Below are 24,795 nucleotides of genomic sequence, written 5' to 3' on the forward strand. Positions count from 1 at the left end.
GCTGAGCAACCTCCTGGTGGCGTTTGAGCACGTGAGTCAATTAGATCATTATGGATGAATATTCATTATCGCCCTCTACTCATGGGTGTTTCTAATGCTAAGACCATGAGAGAGAGAAGACAGCGCGTGCAAAAGGCAAGGAGGACCCTACGAAATTGTAGTATGCACAAAATACAACTAAAAATCGTACAAACTCAATAACACCGTTCACATTTACTTACATAATCTACTAAACATATTTTGATTTTAGTCTTTCCATAGGTAGGCCTACTATATCAGTCTCCCTCTCGCATCGTGCGGAACGTTCCCGCAGCGGCATTTGTCAAAATGAATTTTAAAGTTTTTAATAAAACCCGCATTTTAATGAAACACATGCGTGACCACATAATTATTTGTCACACATTTAACAGAAGTATATGCGTGATCATTTTGTATCACTGTTTGAGAAGAAAATGCATTCAAATTGGTATATTTTTACCTTACAAAAAAGAATTGAATGAAAAAAACGTACTGAATTACAAACAAAAGAGACTGTCCCCCTTACTTATACGTTCGCATTAAAAACGCAAAATACGATCGTTTTGCTGATTCCTATAGCGCGCTATGGGAGTGTCATTTCCGGTCCGGAATAAGATATTTATTATTTGTCATCCTTCAAAGCAGGATTGTATTCCACTGTATATATCCGTATACCGGCCCTGTTCCACTGTAGGTCTACACATGGAGCTATAAATTACTAATTTTATAGCTCCATGGTCTTCATATCCGTATGGTTTACGATGAAATCGGTCGCGATTGAAATCGGTCGTGATAAAATCAACCTCCGGTATTTTGTATGGCGCGCCGCTAGAGCTACTTTTGATTTACCTTTACCTTGATTTACCTTGACCTTTAGACTATAAACCTGTTAAGGTTTGTGAGTCCCTCTTTGAACATCTTGGTTATATGGCTCAAACTTTAGGTTGTGGGTTTTCCAGTGTGTTTCAAGATGGGTTTTAAAATTATTTATAGAGGATGCATTTACTATATGATATGGCAAACTATTCCAATCATTTACTGCAGATATTGAAAAGAATTTCTGTCTGTGTTTCGATTTACTATGAACTTTTTTAATTTTAAAATTGTGGCCTCTAGTTACAGTAGATGGTGCTAATTCAAAAAAGACACCCGGATTAACATTATCATACTTTTGTATCATTCTAAAAATCTGTAAGCAGCAAGACCTCTTTCTTCGAAATGCTAATGATGGCAGTTTCATAAATTTCATTCGGTCACTATATATCCATTTATACTTATGCATACTGTGTGGTGGCAGATATATCATATCCATGTCGTTAATAACTTACTATTCTATATTATTATAATTATATTTATTTCTATTTTATTTATGTCCGTACGTAATGTAGGATAATATTAAGTATATAATGATTATTGTTAAGGCAAATCACGTGTATATTTTTATTTCTAATGTTTAAAATAGTTTTTAGTAAAATGATCATTATGCGGATGGTAAAAGTTACTGAAATAAACCCCAAAATAAGCCATATCGGAGATGCGCCTTCTATGATCGTGCAGCCGTTTCCTCTTCCTCTTCTTTCCGTACGTTATTTTGCTGACGGGGATTCCCCTTTTAAAAAAAACACGCACTGGAGTGTGTTAAACACGCACTAGTGTGTTGCACTTCGGACATCTGTACCTATGAAGGTGTGTGAAAAAATTGTGTTAAATAGGCTTAAGTTATCAGTTGCGGACCATCTTGACCCACTCCAATTCGCGTACTGCACAAACCGGAGCAATGAAGACGCTTTGATATAAGCTCCACCTAATGTACCGTTCATTTAGATGACTGGAAAACGAACCCATGCGTTAGGGTTATGCACTTTGATTTTAGTTCCGCATTTAACACAATTCAACCACACAAATTAGTCCATAAATTATTTGATATGAATGTTCCAAGTGTTTTAATTTCGATCGTTTGTGTTTAATTTTTTAGTCGAACGTAGCCAAAATGTTAAGTTACAGAATAATATTATCTCCGATACTGTGCGTACTAGTACTGGTGCACCACAAGGTACCGTATTGGCACCTTTTTTGTTTACTCTGTACACGTCAGACTTTAGGTCGATATCACTGAGTTTTCCAATGATGCGGACGACTCGTGGTTGGACTTTATTAATAACAACAATTCTTCTATATACCTTTCTGAGATTATTCGATTTACCGATTACTGTGGCAATAATTTTCTTGAACTAAACATAAATAAAACGAAAGAAATGCGGATTGATTTTTGAAAACACAATAGGTCTGACAGTATGGACCCGGTATACATTAAGAGGTTGTTAACAATTATAAGTATCTGGGAGTAGTATTTGACTATAAGCTTAAATGGGGGGGGGGGGGGATCATGTTGACCATTATAGTCAAGGCTGTACTGCCTGAGGAAACTTGGTTCGTTTGGCGTAAAGCAGGATATTTGTATAATGTCAGTAATGTTATCTATTTTGGAGTTATTGTATGTTGGGCTGAGCTGGGAATATCAGTAAAGGGGATAAACACCGAATTGAAAAGGTGCTGGGTAGAGCGGGGAAAGTAATTGGTTCGTCTGTGCAAACGCTTGACTCTTTCTACAGCAACGTCTTGCCGATGTGTTCCATGCTATATTGGAAGACACCAACCATCCTCTTCATAACGACATTATCGGCTCCGTTATCGTTATTGTTTTGATTTTACGATCATTCGGGAAACCACCTCACAACTTTTGGTAACAGCTTCTATGGCACTTACAGTACTTCTAATGTATTAACATTTAAATACCAATTATTTTATCTAGCTGTTTTAAATATTTTTTTTCTGATTTATTAAGGTTTTTGTTTGTCAGCCCATTAAACCATACTGCAAAATGTAAAACAGATTATATAACAGATTGATAAAATAAATATAAAATATCTCTATTAAAATCAATTTTCTTCAGTCATCTGATAAAATATATATACTTTTTGTATTACAATTCCAGTTTAGTTTATCATCTAAAAATAGACCAAGATATTTATGCTCAGTACAATTTCTACTTCATTATTAAAAATAGTTTCAAGTCCTGCTATATTCATTTGGTATAGCAAAAACAAATGAAATCACATTGAATCTTACCATTTCGACAAAGTATAGGGATAAAAACACCAGCAACAGCTCCCTCTGTTGTTTCCAATATGTTTCATAGTGACAGCACAATGTGTAATTTACTCTTCATACCAATCATAGTACTGTACATCTACTTGAATGTAGCATTGTAATATTAAAATACACTCAGCTAACTTTCCGATGTGACCTTTAACTGGAATTAACATATAAATTTACCATATTTATTCAAATAAATTCCCCACTTTAAATAAACTCCCCTATAAGACATTATTTAGAATAAATGTGTTGTATTTGTTCATAATTAGGGGGTATTTGTTTGATTATACTATACATGTTAACATATTATACCAAAAAAAAATAAAAGCCTCCTTCAAACGCACAGTATTTTATTTCTTAAACTATTTGGTCAGAGTAAACAGTATAATCAAGTAGATCTCTGTACTGTTGTCGTTATTTCTGATCAAAATAATATTGCAAAAATATAGGCCTACAAAAGACAACAATTGAAAAAGCATTCTTTCTCTTTTTTAAAACTTTTATTCATCTACTTATCTTATCTACAGTAGTAACGGGTATAAAAAAAGAAAAATACATTCAACTAAAACCAACTACAGGCATTTATGTTCACAGATTAATTAACCAATAAGCTATTATCAAATTTACAAAACGCTTCATCACAGAGCACTTGAACAATAAAAAAAACTAATTTCATCTAAAATACTATACTAGTTAAATTAATACTTAAACCTTAAATAGTATACTAGTGATCGCAATAGCAACAAATGAAAATAATGCAGTATTGTTTATTGTAGGCATATATAGCAATGCATATTATTTTTCTGAGATATTTTTTAACCTCATAAGGTATGCTCCTACTCTATGCCGGTGAAACTCTGGTATGTACAGAAATATTTCTGTCTCGTACACAGACGAGACAACGATTTACAACGTATCAACTTCAAATTACAACTATAACTTATAGGTATTTCTGCCCTGTTTAACAAAAAAACAAGAGCAACATATTCCAACGTATCCATTAGCAATAAAGATCAACTCGACTTCGGAATTTAGAATTCTCCTATCGTTCTCATAAACATCGTGCTGTCTTCACCATGGTACAAAAAGAAATGATAGTGGCAATACGTACGAGTGGTTCCACGCTATAGCGGACTGTCCCATTTATTAAGAACGTGAACTACTGTAAAATTCTTCTTTTCGTAATTGTTTTCGCACTTCGGGTTTATTCAGGTAAGCAGGCACGTAATAAAAATTATGCAACCAGTATTATAAAGACAGAGACTATTCACAGGTTCTTGATCTTTTTTGTCTAAAGTGACATAACAATGCTGTGTCATCAAATTTCAGAAGATTTCAATTTTTTTCAATGAAACAAATAAAAGTCAGTACAGTAATTCTTTGTTTTAACATACTGTACGTCTCTTTTTAAATGTATATACTTTGACCAAAAGCAGATCCAAGTGGATATCTGCACATGCTCATTCATACCTTTAACATAATGACAATTTTACTATTCAACTCATATAAAAATATTTTCAAATGTTTACTATTAATGGTTTTGAAAGATGAAAGTAATGCATTTTTAAATGATTTCCATATATACTGTACTACAGTCTATGTCCATGACATTATCAATTGACAAGTTATAATCACTCCATTTCAAAAGATCATTGCAATATATTTGATTTATCATCTTGGAAAGTGAAACACCTGATAGATCATTCTCGAGTCAGGTCAAGCATGTCAGGTTTTAATACCACTTTGTTTACTTCACATTCCTCCAATATCACTCCATTTGAACATTTTACAATCATATTAAGAGCTACAATCATATTAAGAGCTACAATCATATTAAGAGCTACAATCATATTAAGAGCTACAATCATATTCAGAGCTACAATCATATTCAGAGCTACAATATTCAGAGCTACTATCATATTCAGAACTACAATCATATTCAGAGCTACAATCATATTCAGAGCTACAATCATATTCAGAGCTACAATCATATTAAGATCTACAATCATATTAAGAGCTACAATCATATCACTTCTTGAACAGCCTGCATAACCTGTTTTAATTGAAATTGTTTATGGCATGCCAATCTATGTTTTATATATATATATATATATTTTATCTGTATTTTATTGTTAACCGTTTTTGATGTTGTATTGTTTTATGTTTCAAACCTGTTAGTGGCGGTATTTATCGCTGTTGGTTTTGATTGAATAAAATAAAATAAAAAATAAAAAGAGCTAGAATCATATTAAGAGCTAGAATCATATTCAGAGCTAGAATCATATTCAGAGCTAGAATCATATTCAGAGCTAGAATCATATTCAGAGTTAGAATCATATTCAGAGTTAAAATCATATTCAAAGCTATAATCACTCAAATCAGAACTGGAACAACTTTGATTAACCCATTTCGAATGTGAAACACCATCTATATCTGAAAGATTATTATCCTTTAGATTAAGCATGCCAGGTTTTAATGTCACTTTGTTTACTTCACATTCCTTCAATAAGTCTCTTATAATAGTACCTGAGAGATTACAATTAACCAAGTCAAGGTTACATAATTCTGGTGAGAATTGTAATAACCAAGCTAATTTGGATACCTTAATTGCAGCTAAATGAAGACCAGTTAAATCTAACCTCTTCAATGGTAACTTATGATTATGTTCATGGCAGGCATCTGCCAGACTTTCTAGATTACCAACTGACAAGCTATAATTACTCCATTTGAATAACTCATACTTGCAATCCATTAGATTTACCAACTTGGAAAGTGAAACACCATCTATATCTGAAAGATTATTATCCTTTAGATTAAGCATGCCAGGTTTTAATGTCACTTTGTTTACTTCACATTCCTTCAATAAGTCTCTTATAATAGTACCTGAGAGATTACAATTAACCAAGTCAAGGTTACATAATTCTGGTGAGAATTGTAATAACCAAGCTAATTTGGATACCTTAATTGCAGCTAAATGAAGACCTGTTAAATCTAACCTCTTCAATGGTAACTTATGATTATGTTCATGGCAGGCATCTGCCAGACTTTCTAGATTACCAACTGAAAAGCTATAATTACTCCATTTGAATAACCCATACTTGCAATCCATTAGATTTACCAACTTGGAAAGTGAAACACCATCTATATCTGAAAGATTATTATCCTTTAGATTAAGCATGCCAGGTTTTAATGTCACTTTGTTTACTTCACATTCCTTCAATAAGTCTCTTATAATAGTACCCGAGAGATTACAATTAACCAAGTCAAGGTTACATAATTCTGGTGAGAATTGTAATAACCAAGCTAATTTGGATACCTTAATTGCAGCTAAATGAAGACCAGTTAAATCTAACCTCTTCAATGGTAACTTATGATTATGTTCATGGCAGGCATCTGCCAGACTTTCTAGATTACCAACTGAAAAGCTATAATTACTCCATTTGAATAACCCATACTTGCAATTCATTAGATTTACCAACTTGGAAAGTGAAACACCATCTATATCTGAAAGATTATTATCCTTTAGATTAAGCATGCCAGGTTTTAATGTCACTTCGTTTACTTCACATTCCTTCAATAAGTCTCTTATAATAGTACCTGAGAGATTACAATTAACCAAGTCAAGGTTAAATAATTCTGGTGAGAATTGTAATAACCAAGCTAATTTGGATCCTTTAATTGCAGCTAAATGAAGACCAGTTAGATCTAACCTCTTCAATGGTAACTTATGATTATGTTCATGGCAGGCATCTGCCAGACTTTCTAGATTACCAACTGAAAAGCTATAATTACTCCATTTGAATAACCCATACTTGCAATCCATTAGATTTACCAACTTGGAAAGTGAAACACCATCTATATCTGAAAGATTATTATCCTTTAGATTAAGCATGCCAGGTTTTAATGTCACTTTGTTTACTTCACATTCCTTCAATAAGTCTCTTATAATAGTACCTGAGAGATTACAATTAACCAAGTCAAGGTTACATAATTCTGGTGAGAATTGTAATAACCAAGCTAATTTGGATACCTTAATTGCAGCTAAATGAAGACCAGTTAAATCTAACCTCTTCAATGGTAACTTATGATTATGTTCATGGCAGGCATCTGCCAGACTTTCTATAATTACTCCATTTGAATAACCCATACTTGCAATCCATTAGATTTACCAACTTGGAAAGTGAAACACCATCTATATCTGAAAGATTATTATCCTTTAGATTAAGCATGCCAGGTTTTAATGTCACTTTGTTTACTTCACATTCCTTCAATAAGTCTCTTATAATAGTACCTGAGAGATTACAATTAACCAAGTCAAGGTTAAATAATTCTGGTGAGAATTGTAATAACCAAGCTAATTTGGATCCTTTAATTGCAGCTAAATGAAGACCAGTTAAATCTAACCTCTTCAATGGTAACTTATGATTATGTTCATGGCAGGCATCTGCCAGACTTTCTAGATTACCAACTGAAAAGCTATAATTACTCCATTTGAATAACCCATACTTGCAATCCATTAGATTTACCAACTTGGAAAGTGAAACACCATCTATACCTGAAAGATCATTTCCCTTTAGACAAAGCTGCTTTATGACATTCGATAGCACCTTACCTTTCTTATTGAATAATGCATTGAATACTTCACCAGATAATTGACAATTACTCAAATTTATGTCATGAGTTATGTTAATCAAAATTGTCAGTGAACCTACAGAAATGCTACTTAGATCATTATCACTGAGATCAATCTGTTCAAATTCTAAGGAGATATCATTTACTTGATCAATAACATGATTCAATACATCACCAGTAATACTACCAGGTTTGAAATTCAGACACAGAGTAGAAAAAGAAAACGTCAACAAATGAATCAAGAATTTAGGATTTGTTGATGTTGTAAAATGAATATTCCTAAATCTGTATTTAAATTGAAAACTGTCCATTTCAGCTGACAGGGTATCAATCTCACTGTCTTCTAACAATAACAATGAGTGCAATTTAAACAAACTGCCATCTTTATAATTTTTATATTGATCACTTAATAGTCCATGTACAATGATATAGATATGAACTAGCATAGAACAAAACGTTTTTGTTGCTTTAGTGTCTTTTGTTTTTGTGATATTTTTTAGTGTATCTACAATATCTTCCCAATTTTCCTTAAACCTTTCATAACAAATGTTCATAAGTTGTACCAAATGTTTGTTTTCAATTGTTTTATCATAAGGAAGAACATTCCTTATCTCACACACAGCATCAGTTGATATGTTTGGTAACTCACGTATTACATGTATTTCATGTTCTGGTTTTACATAGCTGAAATATTTAGCTAGTGAATAGTAGTTTGCAGCTGTTTTCACCTTTAACCAATGTTTTATCATTTTACCAGCATCTTTACCTAGGAATTCTATAGTGAATATGATTGTCATGTGTAGATATGGATTTAACAGCATCTTTTTACACTCTTCTTCTTTCATATCATTTGACAAACATGCATTAGCAAGGTAAAACCCTGCTAACGCCTCTGAAACTAGCTTGTGTGGTGGTGCAAACACTGCCTTTCTATCGGTTTTAATACTAGATGCTTTTTTGTAAACAAATCCAAGTTTAAGTGCTAGTTCTACTGTATCCTTGTCAATCATACCATCAAACTCATTTTTGTGGATGTAGAGTTTGTTTTCCTTCAGGCCGTTAAACATACATTGACCTAGTGCAAGTATAGCCTTTTTATATGGAGCTTGAATTTCGCATATTTCTGCAATCTTATTTTCCTCAACCTTTGTATGTTGATTTAAAGTACAGCAAATAAATTCTTTAAAAAAATCTGACATGGTAATTGGAAGTATTTCATCTGCCATTGGCTTAGAAGTGGATTGTTCACACATGCTACAAATTATAAGTAATAACAATGGAGATGAACACAGTTCTTTTAAGTGTTTTGTTTCATTTTCAATTCGCCATGATCGTTCAAAGTTTAATTTAGTAATCAACTTTTCTCCCAATTCAGGATTATGTTTAAAATATTTCTCAATATAAAGCTTCTTGCTTTCTTTACTAAATCCATTGACCTGAACATGCACATCACAGTTTTCAACAAATGTACTAATGTTTACAGGTCGAGATGTTATTAATGTGGTATTATTGTCATTTGATCTAAAATATAACAGGTTTAATGGATTTTCAGCACCTTTGTTTAACTCATCTAATCCATCTAATAGTATCACTATTTCATCCTCATTTTCTGTTATGAAATTTGCAATCTGATCTACAGAATCTTCGGATTTGAATATGTTTTTCATACGGTTAGCAAATTTTCTAAGGTTAATTTGTTTAACAATACTATCTATGATTGTCTTTCCTACTTCTATGTCTCTGATATTTATTAGAAACAATATTTTGTCCGAAAATGTATCATCTTTAACCTCAGCCCAGTTGTAAGCAATGTATCTGAGAAGGGTTGTCTTTCCCATCCCTCCTTCACCTGTTAATAGAACTTTACATGACCTGTTAGATTTTATAATCTCCAATACTTCCTCCAAACATGTAGGTTTAGCTTCTTGCTGCCTCGTTGCCTGGTCAACCTGTTTTTGTTTTGTAGATTGAAGTAATGTGAGATCTGTGAAGACATCTGCAATATCAACTTTGTGTTCTTCATCAAAAACTGCTGTTCCCATTAGGTTCATATTTTTGTATAATTCTTGTAGTTCTTCCTTCAGAAACATTTTGATAGCTGTTAAAAATTAATTGCATTATATAACAAATGCAATGAAAATTCAGTAAAAAAAGTAACCGCATGTAAATTTAATAGCCTTTCTCCTAGGGTCTATGAATTCATTTCCAATCTTGTGACAGAGTTAGCGACTTTTTAAGATACGTTTATCCTTATTGTTTCATTTTTTTGAATTATAGTTTTATAGAAACAACAGAATATATCAATTGTGTTGAAATGTTGCTTTTGTATTAAGTGAACAACAACAACCCATGGTCAATAAAATAATCATTATTTTGCATGCATCAAAAAAATTAGAAAATTTCAATGTTTTGGGTGTTTTATTAATTTAAGAATGCCATTGAATCGGGTTAAAAATTACCTTTATGTGCTGGTGATAACTTACTTTCTTTAGAGTTAGAAGAGGAAGGCTTCATTACTGTTTCACCTAATGAAAAAATCAACAAAATAAAAACCAACAATCATGTTGGTAAAAGTAGTTTGAACTCAATACAAAATAATTCATGCAGAACTAATTCAAAACATTCATTAAAATTTGAATAATTTTACCAAAATATGAAATCAATAAATAACTCTAAGGGAATATATTACTATACTTTGTGGAGAGTGTACTTTTTCTTTTGGACATTGAATCAAATGTCTTTGTAAGTAAAACAACTTTTAATACAGTATCAGAACACTGCTTTATGGATTTCATAGGCTAAGTAATATACCTATATTGTATTAAGTACTATACAGTACATTACCTTCCTGTAGAATGCAAACAGCACGTTTGAGTTCTAGTCGTTCCAATATTTCAATAAATTCTTCCATCTTTGTTGGCGTGATCACCTGTTTATGCTCTAGATCTCTAATCATAGCCCAGCTGTCTTCATAGTCCTTCAATGGTGTGTTGTAGTTTGCATCAATCTTTGATACATCACTTGGCGTCAGACAGTATCCGAATTCAACTAATTTCTGCCTGTGGATTGTGAACCTAGTAATTGGTGTTTGCTTGTCAATGACAGGAAATGATGCTATCTTTTCTTTAAGCTTACGCTGGAGAGAAAATTCTTCAGTTAACTTGATGACATCATGCAGGAGAGTAAGATAATTGAATTCATCAGCTGATTCCAGTACATTTAACAGATCTATCGTCTTAGCGATTCTTGACAGTTTAGATTCTTTTACACGATCTTTAAGCAGTACTTTTAACATACCAAGTTGGTTGCGAGCATCAAAATAACCGGAGATAGTTATTTTCAGAAAGTTAAAATCTTTCTCTAAAATTCATAAAAAAATTTGAAAAATATGAAATAAAATATAAATATACAGTATTCTAAAGTCATGCCTAAGACACAATTCTTTTTTACTTATGATGGTATCCATACAGCTACAAAATTGCAATGACATAATAGCATTTCAATGTGATTGGGTGTGTTTACTATTAATTTGAGAATGTCATTCAACCAATTCAATTTTAAATTGAAAGGAAAAACCATTCAACTGTGTGGTAACAAAATATACGATCAGGACAGAAACATAAACTAGAAACCACCTACCACCAGTAAAGTAAGGTTTGCAGTACACCATGTGATTCCAACAAAAGTTGTTATGCTACAACCAACTTTAAATAATTTGGAGTATGGTCAAGATATCATTTAAGTCACTTTTTTTTTTATCAATTTATTTTAAACTTTTAATACACATTGAACAGTGTTTGAACAAGTTGTATAATTTTGTTTAAATTTTTAATTTTTAACAAAAATATTGCCGAGTTCTATGGTTTACTTAATAAATATATTATTTGTGAACTAATCATGTTTGCAAAATGTATTCAGAATCCTTTTGAACACAACATTTTAAATACAAAAACACACTTTACTTCAAAAATAAATATATATAGTTACTTACCATGGTCTAGCTTTTGTTTCTTTGTTAATTTTGAACTTTGTGAGGTTTTACCTTTGAAATAAAAGAAAACGTATAGAAATGTGCTTCAATAATGCACTGTTCTTAAAAACTATGCAGCTGTCTTTGGGAATTTGCCAAAGATATTAAACTATTATACAAATACTGGTGTTAGTTTATTTTCTTCAAAGTTAGAAGAGGAAGTCTCCATCATTACTGTTTCTTCAATATCTAAATAAACAAATACACAATAGAATTAAATAATACTTTTAGGATACACATTGAACAGTGTGCTTGGAGAAATATACATTTTGTTTATATTTTTAACAAAAATATTGCTGGGTTCTACGGATTAGAATTTATTTGTGAACCAATAATTGTTAACGAAATGTTTGCAGAAGAAGAAACACAACATTTTAAATATAAAAACACCTACTTTAATACATATACTACGCTCATGCTAGCCATTCGCGTTTTCGCAAATTGCGATTGGAGCTGTCAATTTGCGAAAAAAAAATATATATCATTCGCAAAACTTGCGAAAATAATTTTTCCTTAAAAACTCATAACTTCTTCCGCCTAGGCCCTAGCTAGGCTTCAAATATTAAAGTTTTATGTACGTAACCCACAACGACTTCGCCGCTGTCGCCAGCCTATAATAAGTGACAGCGATGTAGCGTTACTTACCATCAACGATGTTTTTTTCGCGTCACTTGAATAAATTAAAAGAAGTTTTCCGCTAGGAGGCCTATTTATTGTACAGGCGAGTAGTTGTAAATCGCGTCATCTGTAAATGTACACGCGTACAGGAGAATTTATTTATGATTAGACATGCGCAATAATTGTAATTACGAACAAACAGATGTAAATATCGCGCAATAACAAACATGCTGCATGAACATTCCGACGTCGTCGTCGTAGTTCATTTGTGGTGTGTGTTACGATGTTTTCGTGAGTGAATAAGAAGCATACAACTCAAACTATTTTATTATATTGTTTGTGATGAAAAACTTCATCCAGGCAGGCTGCATATGCTGATAATTGAAGTCAATCATACATGACTCGGCCGTGGCATAGATTATTGAGTAGACCTCCTTGGCCGTGGCGACTGGTATCGCGTCAGGCCGGTTAGGCTGCAGTAGATACACTTACACTTAATGTTTGATGGAAATAGTTTAGGCTATAGTGCCTATTAGATTCCATTTCTAGCCGAAAATAGTTGTCAAGTCTAGACTTAAAGATGTTCACTGAAGAGGCTTGTATTACATATTCAGGCAGAGAATTCCAGTGATGTATGACTCTGATGGTAAAAAAGTTGACCCTGCACATAAGATTTCCTCTAAGTTTTGGACAATATAGTTTTAAGCTGTGTCCCCTGGTTCTGATATGAGACAATTTAAATAAAACTTTTGGGTCAATATACTCAAAGCCTTTCAAAATTTTGAAAGCTTCAATCAAATCTCCTCATAGTCTTCTTGTCTCTAATGGTTGAAGATCAAGATATTCTAACCTTTTTTCATATGGTAGATCACTTTACTTGACCATCTTTGTAGCTCTTCTCTGCACCTTCTCCAAGATTTCTTTGTCTTTGTTATAGTAAGGAGACCAGGACTGTATACAGTATTCCATAGGTGGACGGATGTATGCCTTGTACATGACCTGAAAACTTTCTTTGTCAATATTTTTTAATGTTCTTTTGACAGTTCTCATACTATTCGTCGCTCTAGCTGCTGCTGCAGCACACTGTCGGCTTGGCTTGCAGTCGCTAGTGAAGATAACACCAAGGTCTTTTTCTTCGTTTACTGCCAATAACGTTTCTCCATTTAGACAATATTCTGATTTCTCTGTCTTTCTGCCAACATGGAGCACTTCGAATTTCTTGGTATTGAATTTTAGCAGCCAGTCTTCTGACCATTCCTGAGCCCTATAAAGATCAATTTGAAGTTTTCTTGAATCCGATTTTTCTTTGATGGTCTTTATAATCTTTGCCTCATCTGCAAACATGTTAAAGTCTGCGCTGATAATTTTATCTGGAAGATCGTTTATGAAGAGGATGAATAGGATTGGGCCAAGGACTGATCCTTGTGGGACTCCACTCACTACATCTACCGGCTTGGATGTTGTATTTCTTACAATTACTTTCTGTGTTCTTCCTGCCAGAAACTCAGCTATCCAATTTATAGTCTTACCAGATATTCCATAGCCTATCAGCTTGTGAATTAGTCTTCGATGTGGAACGCTATCGAACGCCTTCATATAATCAAGGTATACGATATCCACATCTTCACCACTATCTAGAGCTTCAGTGACTGTTTCGAATGTTTGTAGCAAATTTGTTAGACAAGACCTACCACTTAGGAATCCATGTTGACACCTAGACAGCATTCTACTTCCTTTAACAAAGCCAAGCACATTGTCTTTGATGATTGATTCAAAAACTTTACATGGTATTGATGTTAGGCTGATGGGCCGATAATTTTCAGCTTTCTTCTTGGATCCTTTCTTGAAAATTGGTGTGACATTTGCTGTCTTCCAATCTTTTGGTAGATAGGCCTAACATTTTTTAATGTGGTCATGTTTTATTTGTATTTTAATCACAAATTTTGAATGAATAAAATAAAAACAATACAAGACAACAACCTACATATTTATTTGATGTATCTACCGTAAAATTTAGCCATTTTCATGGTTTTTAAAATTCGCGAAAGAATTTGCAATTTTGCGGAAAAAAATCGGCGACCTTAGCAAATTTTGCAAAAGCAAATTCCACCTTAGCGTTAGCGTAGATATACATATATATTAGTGACTTACCATGGTCTAGCTTTGGTTTCTTTGTTAATGTTGGACGTAGTAGGGCTTTACCTACGAAATAAGAAAAGGTATAGAAATGTGCTTCAACAATGCACTGTTCTTAAAAAATAAGCAGCTGTACTTGTGAATTTGCCAATGACAATAAATTATTGGGCGTCTAGAAAACTCAGATCTCAGATATATCGGAGTTTTCTAGATCTAGAAAACTCAGATATCTGACTTTTCTACATCTACAAAAATCAGATATCTGACTTTTCTACATCTAGAAAACTCAGATGTCAATATCTGAGTTTTCTAGTTCCATTTTGGAACTAGAAAACCCAGATCATCAAATGGATCGTTCCATTATTAATAGAGGGTAGCTTGTTTGAAATACTACAGTATTATACGCTACTAATAATAATAATTATTGTAACTTGTAGTAGCAGCCTACGACTTAAATCATAAAGAAATACAGTATACCCTTTTAAAATGTAGGCTTAGCATTTAGGTCTAGCTAAGCAAACTCAATTAAAGGCTCAACGTGTAGGCACTATCGCGATGTATCGCGAAGAGTAGGCCTAGGCCTGGCCCTACTAGGCTAGAAATGGTCAACTCGTACCCAAAATAACTCGTACCTATTCCCAACTTGGCAAACTCGTACCTTAACCAACTCGTAACCACACCAACTCGTACATAACTAATTTTTAAGCCTACATTTTAACTGTAACGTGCACTGTATTTTCTTTATGATTTAAGCTGTAGGCCGCTTCTACATGTTATAATATTAGTAAGAAAACGTATAAGCCTACAGTAATCAGTTTTAATAATACTCTAGTATTTCAAATGACCTACCTTCTGATTTATAATGGAATGATCCAAATGACCTATCAACTAATCATTTGATGATTTGAGTTTTCTAGTTCCATTTTGGAACTAGAAAAGTCAGATATTGATATCTGAGTTTTATAGATCTAGAAAAGTCATATATCTGAGATCTGAGTTTTCTAGATCTGAGTTTTCTAGACACCCTAAATTATTATACAAATTATTGCCAATGGTATTAAATTATTATACTAATTATGGCGTTTGCCAAAGATACTATACAAATTATGGCATTTGACTAGATAGAATCAGCTGAAAATCTTACGTTTTATTGATGTCTTGACTATCTGCTGAAGGTTCATACTTTCATTAATTTGATCATATGGAACTTCTGAAAGAAAAACACCTTTAGTTCCCGACAACAGATACAATACAAAATTCATTTATTTCATAATAATAAGTACAACATACCAATCAAAGGCTAACAAACCAAACAACATTACAAACAGAAAGCCAAAATTGTAGTATTTAAAGATCAAAGTCATTTATTATTTGTAATTAAACTTTTTCTTTACTTCACTTACCTTTATCTGTTGGTGTTAAGTTACACTCTTCAGTGTTATAAGAGGAAGTCTCCATTACTGATTCATGCAATTCTACATCTAAAATAGACAAAGTACAAATAATATGTAAATAAACACCACCACTTATAATAATATTAACTAAACAAATAATAGGCATGTATACAATGTTTAGCTTGTATAATGTTATAATATATTTTTAATTTTACACAATTGTTTTTACTGTAGGCCTTGAATTTAAATTGGTCAATTCAGACTCAGTATAGTAACATGCATGCAGTAGTGTTAAACACAGAACTTAGTACAATGTTTTCTTCATTTAAAATTTTTATTTTAAATACCGGTAATAAAACTAAATAAAACAAAAGTTCATTGTACATTTGAATCTGTCTCTGTTACTGGTTACAGGCTTTGATTGTTTCCAGTAAATATGTAATATTAGGACTGAACCATGATGTTATCAAGAATATAAAAATAAATATAAAACCAACCATCCATGAAAATTTTCAAAGCCCAGTTCATTTGATTGGCTTTTAAAGCTGTAAGAAATCTGTCCATCTTTGTCACATCCTCATCAATGATCCCTCTGTGCTCAAAGTCCATAATCAAACTCCAGCTGTCCTGATATCTCTTTACTGGATTGTTATGTAAAGAATCAAGTGTAGATACTTCATCACTATTAAGTTCTGCTCCAAGCTGAAAAAGCTTTTGTCTGTAAGATGTTAACATTATTACTTTATGATCCTTTATATCTTCTGGGGGTTGATTCTTAATTTTTGATTTAAAGCCAAATTGTTTGGTTATCTTTACTGTGTCATATAGAATAGTAAGATTTGATGAGCTCAGACTTCCAGAGGCTGTTAAATCCTGTAGTAGATCCATGACACTTTTAGCTCTCTCCACATGCACGTTAGACATAGCCAGATGGTCTTTGTATAAAAGTTTCAATGGAGTAAGGTAGTTATATCTATCATACCATTCTGCTGTATCAGTCATCAGTTGATTAAAATCATCCTCAGAGATTTCTAGAGAGAAAAGTAAAACACCATTATATTTTTAAGAGGGTTTTGTAAAGGACCAAAAGTTGATATAATCCTAATAAAACAAGATAACATAAGTAGAGTTGAAAGATGTACAAATCCACCAATCATGAAGTGTGGGACATGTAGTGGGATCGTGAAGTGTGGGACATGTGTGGGATCGTGAAGTGTGGGACATGTGTGGGATCGTGAAGTGTGGGACATGTGTGGGATCGTGAAGTGTGGGACATGTGTGGGATCGTGAAGTGTGGGACATGTGTGGGATCGTGAAGTGTGGGATATGTGTGGGATCGTGAAGTGTGGGACATGTGTTGGATCGTGAAGTGTGGGACATGTGTGGGATCGTGAAGAGCTAGTTTTTACAAGCATAGCCATAGACTTAAAACAAGACTATATATCATTGCATTGAAGATAATCATGACTGACATATGACGTAGCTCAATAACAAAGGTTTGGGTTGGTGTCCGGTGGGGCTTAGTTTACCTTTTAAATGACGTAGCTCAATAACAAAGGTTTGGGTTGGTGTCCGCTTAGTTTACCTTTTAAATGACGTAGCTCAATAACAAAGGTTTGGGTTGGTGTCAGGTGGGGCTTAGTTTACCTTTTAAATGACGTAGCTCAATAACAAAGGTTTGGGTTGGTGTCCGGTGAGGCTTAGTTTACCTTTTAAATGACGTAGCTCAATAACAAAGGTTTGGGTTGGTGTCAGGTGGGGCTTAGTTTACCTTTTAAATGACGTAGCTCAATAACAAAGGTTTGGGTTGGTGTCAGGTGGGGCTTAGTTTACCTTTTAAATGACGTAGCTCAATAACAAAGGTTTGGGTTGGTGTCCGGTGAGGCTTAGTTTACCTTTTAAATGACGTAGCTCAATAACAAAGGTTTGGGTTGGTGTCCGGTGGGACTTAGTTTACCTTTTAAATGACGTAGCTCAATAACAAAGGTTTGGGTTGGTGTCAGGTGGGACTTAGTTTACCTTTTAAATGACGTAGCTCAATAACAAAGGTTTGGGTTGGTGTCCGGTGGGACTTAGTTTACCTTTTAAATGACGTAGCTCAATAACAAAGGTTTGGGTTGGTGTCCGGTGGGGCTTAGTTTACCTTTTAAATGACGTAGCTCAATAACAAAGGTTTGGGTTGGTGTCCGGTGGGACTTAGTTTACCTTTTAAATGACGTAGCTCAATAACAAAGGTTTGGGTTGGTGTCAGGTGGGCTTAGTTTACCTTTTAAATTACGTAGCTCAATAACAAAGGTTTGGGTTGGTGTCAGGTGGGACTTAGTTTACCTTTTAAATGACGTAGCTCAATAACAAAGGTTTGGGTTGGTGTCAGGTGGGACTTAGTTTACCTTTTAAATTACGTAGCTCAATAACAAAGGTTTGGGTTGGTGTCCGGTGGGACTTAGTTTACCTTTTAAATGACGTAGCTCAATAACAAAGGTTTGGGTTGGTGTCAGGTGGGCTTAGTTTACCTTTTAAATTACGTAGCTCAATAACAAAGGTTTGGGTTGGTGTCCGGTGGGACTTAGTTTACCTTTTAAATGACGTAGCTCAATAACAAAGGTTTGGGTTGGTGTCCGGTGGGGCTTAGTTTACCTTTTAAATTACGTAGCTCAATAACAAAGGTTTGGGTTGGTGTCCGCTTAGTTTACCTTTTAAATGACGTAGCTCAATAACAAAGGTTTGGGTTGGTGTCCGGTGGGGCTTAGTTTACCTTTTAAATGACGTAGCTCAATAACAAAGGTTTGGGTTGGTGTCAGGTGGGGCTTAGTTTACCTTTTAAATGACGTAGCTCAATAACAAAGGTTTGGGTTGGTGTCCGGTGGGGCTTAGTTTACCTTTTAAATTACGTAGCTCAATAACATTAACAAAGGTTTGGGTTGGTGTCAGGTGGGGCTTAGGTTACCTTTTAAATGACGTAGCTCAATAACAAAGGTTTGGGTTGGTGTCAGGTGGGACTTAGTTTACCTTTTAAATGACGTAGCTCAATAACAAAGGTTTGGGTTGGTGTCCGGTGGGGCTTAGTTTACCTTTTAAATGACGTAGCTCAATAACAAAGGTTTGGGTTGGTGTCAGGTGGGACTTAGTTTACCTTTTAAATTACGTAGCTCAATAACATTAACAAAGGTTTGGGTTGGTGTCCGGTGGGGCTTAGTTTACCTTTTAAATGACGTAGCTCAATAACAAAGGTTTGGGTTGGTGTCAGGTGGGACTTAGTTTACCTTTTAAATTACGTAGCTCAATAACATTAACAAAGGTTTGGGTTGGTGTCCGGTGGGGCTTAGTTTACCTTTTAAATGACGTAGCTCAATAACAAAGGTTTGGGTTTGTGTCCGGTGGGGCTTAGTTTACCTTTTAAATTACGTAGCTCAATAACATTAACAAAGGTTTGGGTTGGTGTCCGGTGGGGCTTAGTTTACCTTTTAAATGACGTAGCTCAATAACAAAGGTTTGGGTTGGTGTCCGGTGGGGCTTAGTTTACCTTTTAAATGACGTAGCTCAATAACAAAGGTTTGGGTTGGTGTCAGGTGAGGCTTAGTTTACCTTTTAAATGACGTAGCTCAATAACAAAGGTTTGGGTTGGTGTCAGGTGGGGCTTAGTTTACCTTTTAAATGACGTAGCTCAATAACAAAGGTTTGGGTTGGTGTCAGGTGGGGCTTAGTTTACCTTTTAAATGACGTAGCTCAATAACAAAGGTTTGGGTTGGTGTCCGGTGGGGCTTAGTTTACCTTTTAAATTACGTAGCTCAATAACAAAGGTTTGGGTTGGTGTCAGGTGGGGCTTAGTTTACCTTTTAAATTACGTAGCTCAATAACAAAGGTTTGGGTTGGTGTCAGGTGGGGCTTAGTTTACCTTTTAAATGACGTAGCTCAATAACAAAGGTTTGGGTTGGTGTCAGGTGGGGCTTAGTTTACCTTTTAAATGACGTAGCTCAATAACAAAGGTTTGGGTTGGTGTCCGGTGGGGCTTAGTTTACCTTTTAAATGACGTAGCTCAATAACAAAGGTTTGGGTTGGTGTCAGGTGGGACTTAGTTTACCTTTTAAATGACGTAGCTCAATAACAAAGGTTTGGGTTGGTGTCAGGTGGGGCTTAGTTTACCTTTTAAATGACGTAGCTCAATAACAAAGGTTTGGGTTGGTGTCCGGTGGGACTTAGTTTACCTTTTAAATTACGTAGCTCAATAACAAAGGTTTGGGTTGGTGTCAGGTGAGGCTTAGTTTACCTTTTAAATGACGTAGCTCAATAACAAAGGTTTGGGTTGGTGTCAGGTGGGGCTTAGTTTACCTTTTAAATGACGTAGCTCAATAACAAAGGTTTGGGTTGGTGTCCGGTGGGACTTAGTTTACCTTTTAAATGACGTAGCTCAATAACAAAGGTTTGGGTTGGTGTCCGGTGGGGCTTAGTTTACCTTTTAAATGACGTAGCTCAATAACAAAGGTTTGGGTTGGTGTCCGGTGGGGCTTAGTTTACCTTTTAAATGACGTAGCTCAATAACAAAGGTTTGGGTTGGTGTCAGGTGGGACTTAGTTTACCTTTTAAATGACGTAGCTCAATAACAAAGGTTTGGGTTGGTGTCAGGTGGGGCTTAGTTTACCTTTAAATTACGTAGCTCAATAACAAAGGTTTGGGTTGGTGTCAGGTGGGACTTAGTTTACCTTTTAAATTACGTAGCTCAATAACAAAGGTTTGGGTTGGTGTCCGGTGGGGCTTAGTTTACCTTTTAAATTACGTAGCTCAATAACAAAGGTTTGGGTTGGTGTCCGGTGGGGCTTGGTTTACCTTTTAAATGACGTAGCTCAATAACAAAGGTTTGGGTTGGTGTCCGGTGGGGCTTAGTTTACCTTTTAAATGACGTAGCTCAATAACAAAGGTTTGGGTTGGTGTCAGGTGAGGCTTAGTTTACCTTTTAAATGACGTAGCTCAATAACAAAGGTTTGGGTTGGTGTCCGCTTAGTTTACCTTTTAAATGACGTAGCTTAATAACAAAGGTTTGGGTTGGTGTCCGGTGGGGCTTAGTTTACCTTTTAAATTATGTTTTAGTTTTTTTTCTTTATGGTTACGTTCATGTTCATTTTGTTTTTTACAATGTGTGGCCTTGCACCCTTGGGTGAATCAAATGTTGTCCATGAGAAAATAAAGTATTTTATTACAGTAATACTATAATGCAGTGACTTTTTGGGGGTCAACTAAAAGAATCTAACTGCACAATATTCAAAGGTAAATTGAGATTGACTCCAGGTGTATTATAAATACTCTTTAAATGTGAAAACTTACCTTTAGAGGATGCCATGTTGTTAACTAAATCTTTTAGCTTTGTAAAGATGTTTCAGACAAATTTTTTCTACAAACGGAAGAAATGTGTTACAAACAAACCAAAAATTAAAATTAATTATCATTTGTATTATTATACATTAAGTCAGTAAGAGGACTAAAAATTGTAAAAACTTTAAAAGTTACGGAGGCCATAAAAGGACATTATGTAAATGAACCCATTAATTTGAGGGAATGAAATACTGTACTAATAAAAATCATTTTGTTTCTTCAAAATATTCCAACTTTTCTGAAAGTTTATAAAATTACATAATACAAAGATATTCTGTGAAAAGGAAAATTAAACACAAACATTGTGGAAAGGAAACAAAATAAAATGTTGAAGGAATGAAAAAGTATTTTGAGGAAGTTCAAGTTCTTTCTTAACCTTATTAACACTTTCACCGCCAGGCATTCAATACAGGAAGTACCTCTCACCGCCAGCCATTTGAGATAAATTTACCTGTTTTTCAAAGCTCATAGCAAAGGTGTTTGTAATCAGAATAACATGCAATATACACTCAAATAATGAGATAGAAATAAACTTTCCAATGGTACCAAACACTTTATTGAAATAAAACTGTAATACCACATAATTGTACAAAGAACTTGGCTCACTTTTAGCACTTTAGGCTCAATCGGAGAACAAAGCAGAGATAATGAGGATTTTAGCCTGGCTGCACCGTCTGTCAGTGTCACGATTCTCAACCTATCCTACAAACTAGCCTAGGCCAGGCTAGCTAAATTATCTCCAATTATTTATTACATTTTATAAACCAGATTTAGGTACAAATATACCTTCATCATCCGGGGATAATAAATACTCATTTTCAGAGTCAGAGTCGGCAAATATTTCTGCAATTGCTTCATCCGCAGTAAGCACATTATGTTGTTTACGGATAGGACGCGATGTAGGCCAGCTGGGGTCAATGGCACTAGGGGTTAATAAAGTATCAAAATATTTGCAGTCCAGATCGATTTGGATGTTGAAATTTCTACATGCGGTCCATATATACCTGATCTAACAAATTGTGCAATAAAAAGCCAAAGACGTAAATTTCCGTCTTTGGCGGTCTGGCGCTGGGCATTGAAAGACGGAGATTTCCGTCTTTGGCGGTGAAAGTGTTAAAGACTTTTCACTATAATTTTTCGATCTAATTTAAGGTTACAAACTGCATTTTATGCAAATATGAAATACTCCATGGACCTATTGCGATAATTGTTTCCGTCTTTAAACAGTTAAAAATGTGAAAAATAGTAGATTCTAATAATTTAGATTCTTGCTATAAATACCAGAATGCATTGTTTGCACGTGGATTGATATTTTCGTTTTGCTTTTGTGATGTACTCACTTTCGATTAATCGTGAAAACAAATGGAAGATCCACAAGATATCAAAAATTGCATCAAGTCTCAAAGCTCAAATTACTGATCACCTGATTTCATCATACTAACTTTATGATAATTTCATTTTTTCGTTTTTCAATGTAACTCATTTATATTCTTTTGTATATCTAATTTGTATATTTGTATAGTTTTTTTTCATGTCATTTCAACTAAATTAAATTGTTTCATTTAATGCCTATGCCTATTGTTTGCTCCTGGCAAGATATTGCTTGATAACATGCCGAATACTATTATCATATTAATTTAAAAAAGCTTCAAAATTTCTTTTAAAAACGAAGTGGCTACGTCGACACCTAGGCGTAAATACAATCCCCATTCTATATTATGCCTACTACTATTGAGACGATCGGGCCTCCGGTAATCTAACCAAAAATTAAAGCCCCATTCCCTACGTTTTTTAGATCTAATTTAAGATCACAAACTATATTTAATGTAAAAATAATACTATATGGTCTTATTGCGATAACTTTTTTCGTCTTTAAACGGTTAAAAATGTGAAAAATAAATCGATTCTAATAATTATAGCGGCCCGCTATAAATCCCAAAATGCATTGCGCGCGGATTGATATTTTTGTTTTTCACCTGTAATTCGCCCACTTTTCGATCGATCGTGAAGCCAAAACAAATGGAAGACTCCTAACTTTTCAGCGAAAATACCGGGTTTTCCCCAATTTGTATCAACGGAGTCTGGCAAAAATAGAAAGACAATTAATGCAGCAACTATACAACGTCAGGCTAGGTATATAGCTAGCGTACGATGTTCGTACGTTATCGATGTTTACCAGCTAGGCCTACAAAACTAAGCCTAGCTAGGCTAGGCCTAAGACCGTCCACGAGAGGTCGATCGCCGCGAGCTACTTAGGTAGTGCATTGTTTCTCACTTTTTATCATAATTTACCATAAAACGTACATTTAAGACAAGGAATGACATGGTTTAATGTTTTTAAAGTGATATATATGTATTATTTTCCAAAAAACGTCCAAAATTGCAGGGAAGGGGTCTTTAAGACAAATAAAAATATTTAAAAAAATACTATATTGGGTGAAAATTCTATTAAAATGCATTTACTTACAATTCACCAATGTAACTTGTAGCATTCACATGCAAAGGAGGCTCAGGTATCTTAATGTACGCTTGTGTCAAGCTAGCCAACAATAAGCCAGCCAACAATAAGCCAGCCCACTTTTATTTTTTCCAGCCAACAATAACTATGAAACGCCGTTTGTGCATTCTTTACATTTTCATTGTTACTTATGGCTTTTATGGTATTAGGAATTAAATATTTGTGAGAAAAACGGCGGATTGTTCCTGGGATTCACTTGGTGGGATTATACTAGGGTACCCCCTTAGTCGTCCAGTATAAGTTAGAGTGGGACCACTGGTCCCGTTTACTCAGCCCTCATCTTTAAAATTTGAGTGTAACTCAATTACGATTTTTAAAATATAGTTAAATTTGAAACTGTATTTGTGAGAAAATGGCGGATTGTTCCTGGGAGTCACTTGGTGGGATTATACTAGGGTACCCCCTTAGTCGTTCAGTATAAGTTAGAGTGCGACCACTGGTTCCGTTTACTCAGCCCTCATCTTTTAAATTTGAGTGTAACTCAATTACGATAAAATTTTTAAAATATAGTGAAAATTGATACTGTATTTGTGAGAAAATGGCGGATTGTTCCTGGGATTCACTTGGTGGGATTATATTAGGGTACCCCATTAGTCGTCCAGTATAAGTTAGAGTGCGACCACTGGTCCCGTTTACTCAGCCCTCATCTTTAACGTTTGAGTGTAACTCAATTACGATTAATATTTTAAAATATAGTGAAAATTGATACTGTATTTGTGAGAAAATGGCGGATTGTTCCTTGGAGTCACTTGGTGGGATTATACTAGGGTACCTCCTTAGTTGTCCAGTATAAGTTAGAGTGGGACCACTGGTCCCGTTTACTCAGCCCTCATCTTTAACGTTTGAGTGTAACTCAATTACGATTAATATTTTAAAATATAGTGAAATTTGATACTGTATTTGTGAGAAAATGGCGGATTGTTCCT

At 34.3% G+C, this 24,795-nt stretch overlaps 1 protein-coding gene across 2 annotated transcripts; it reads right to left on the minus strand.

Annotated features, from left to right (window-relative positions):
- Positions 1–7,131: 7,131 nt before the first annotated feature.
- LOC140053944 (uncharacterized) lies at positions 7,132–23,878 on the minus strand. Of its 2 annotated transcripts, none has more exons than XM_072098705.1 (10): positions 23,819–23,878; positions 21,304–21,370; positions 16,482–17,015; positions 15,994–16,071; positions 15,735–15,800; positions 14,606–14,656; positions 11,798–11,848; positions 10,651–11,166; positions 10,290–10,331; positions 7,132–9,904 (listed from the first exon to the last, which is right to left on the minus strand). In XM_072098705.1, the coding sequence occupies exons 2-10, from the start codon at positions 21,317–21,319 to the stop codon at positions 7,269–7,271; spliced, it is 3,990 nt and encodes a 1,329-aa protein (XP_071954806.1). In that variant the 5' UTR covers positions 21,320–21,370; positions 23,819–23,878; the 3' UTR covers positions 7,132–7,268. The 2 variants fall into 2 exon arrangements, with proteins under 2 accessions (XP_071954806.1, XP_071954805.1); XM_072098704.1 differs by having other exon boundaries at positions 10,266–10,331.
- Positions 23,879–24,795: the final 917 nt, after the last annotated feature.

The sequence above is a fragment of the Antedon mediterranea genome, chromosome 7 (assembly GCF_964355755.1).
Source record: "Antedon mediterranea chromosome 7, ecAntMedi1.1, whole genome shotgun sequence".
NCBI lineage: Eukaryota > Metazoa > Echinodermata > Crinoidea > Comatulida > Antedonidae > Antedon > Antedon mediterranea.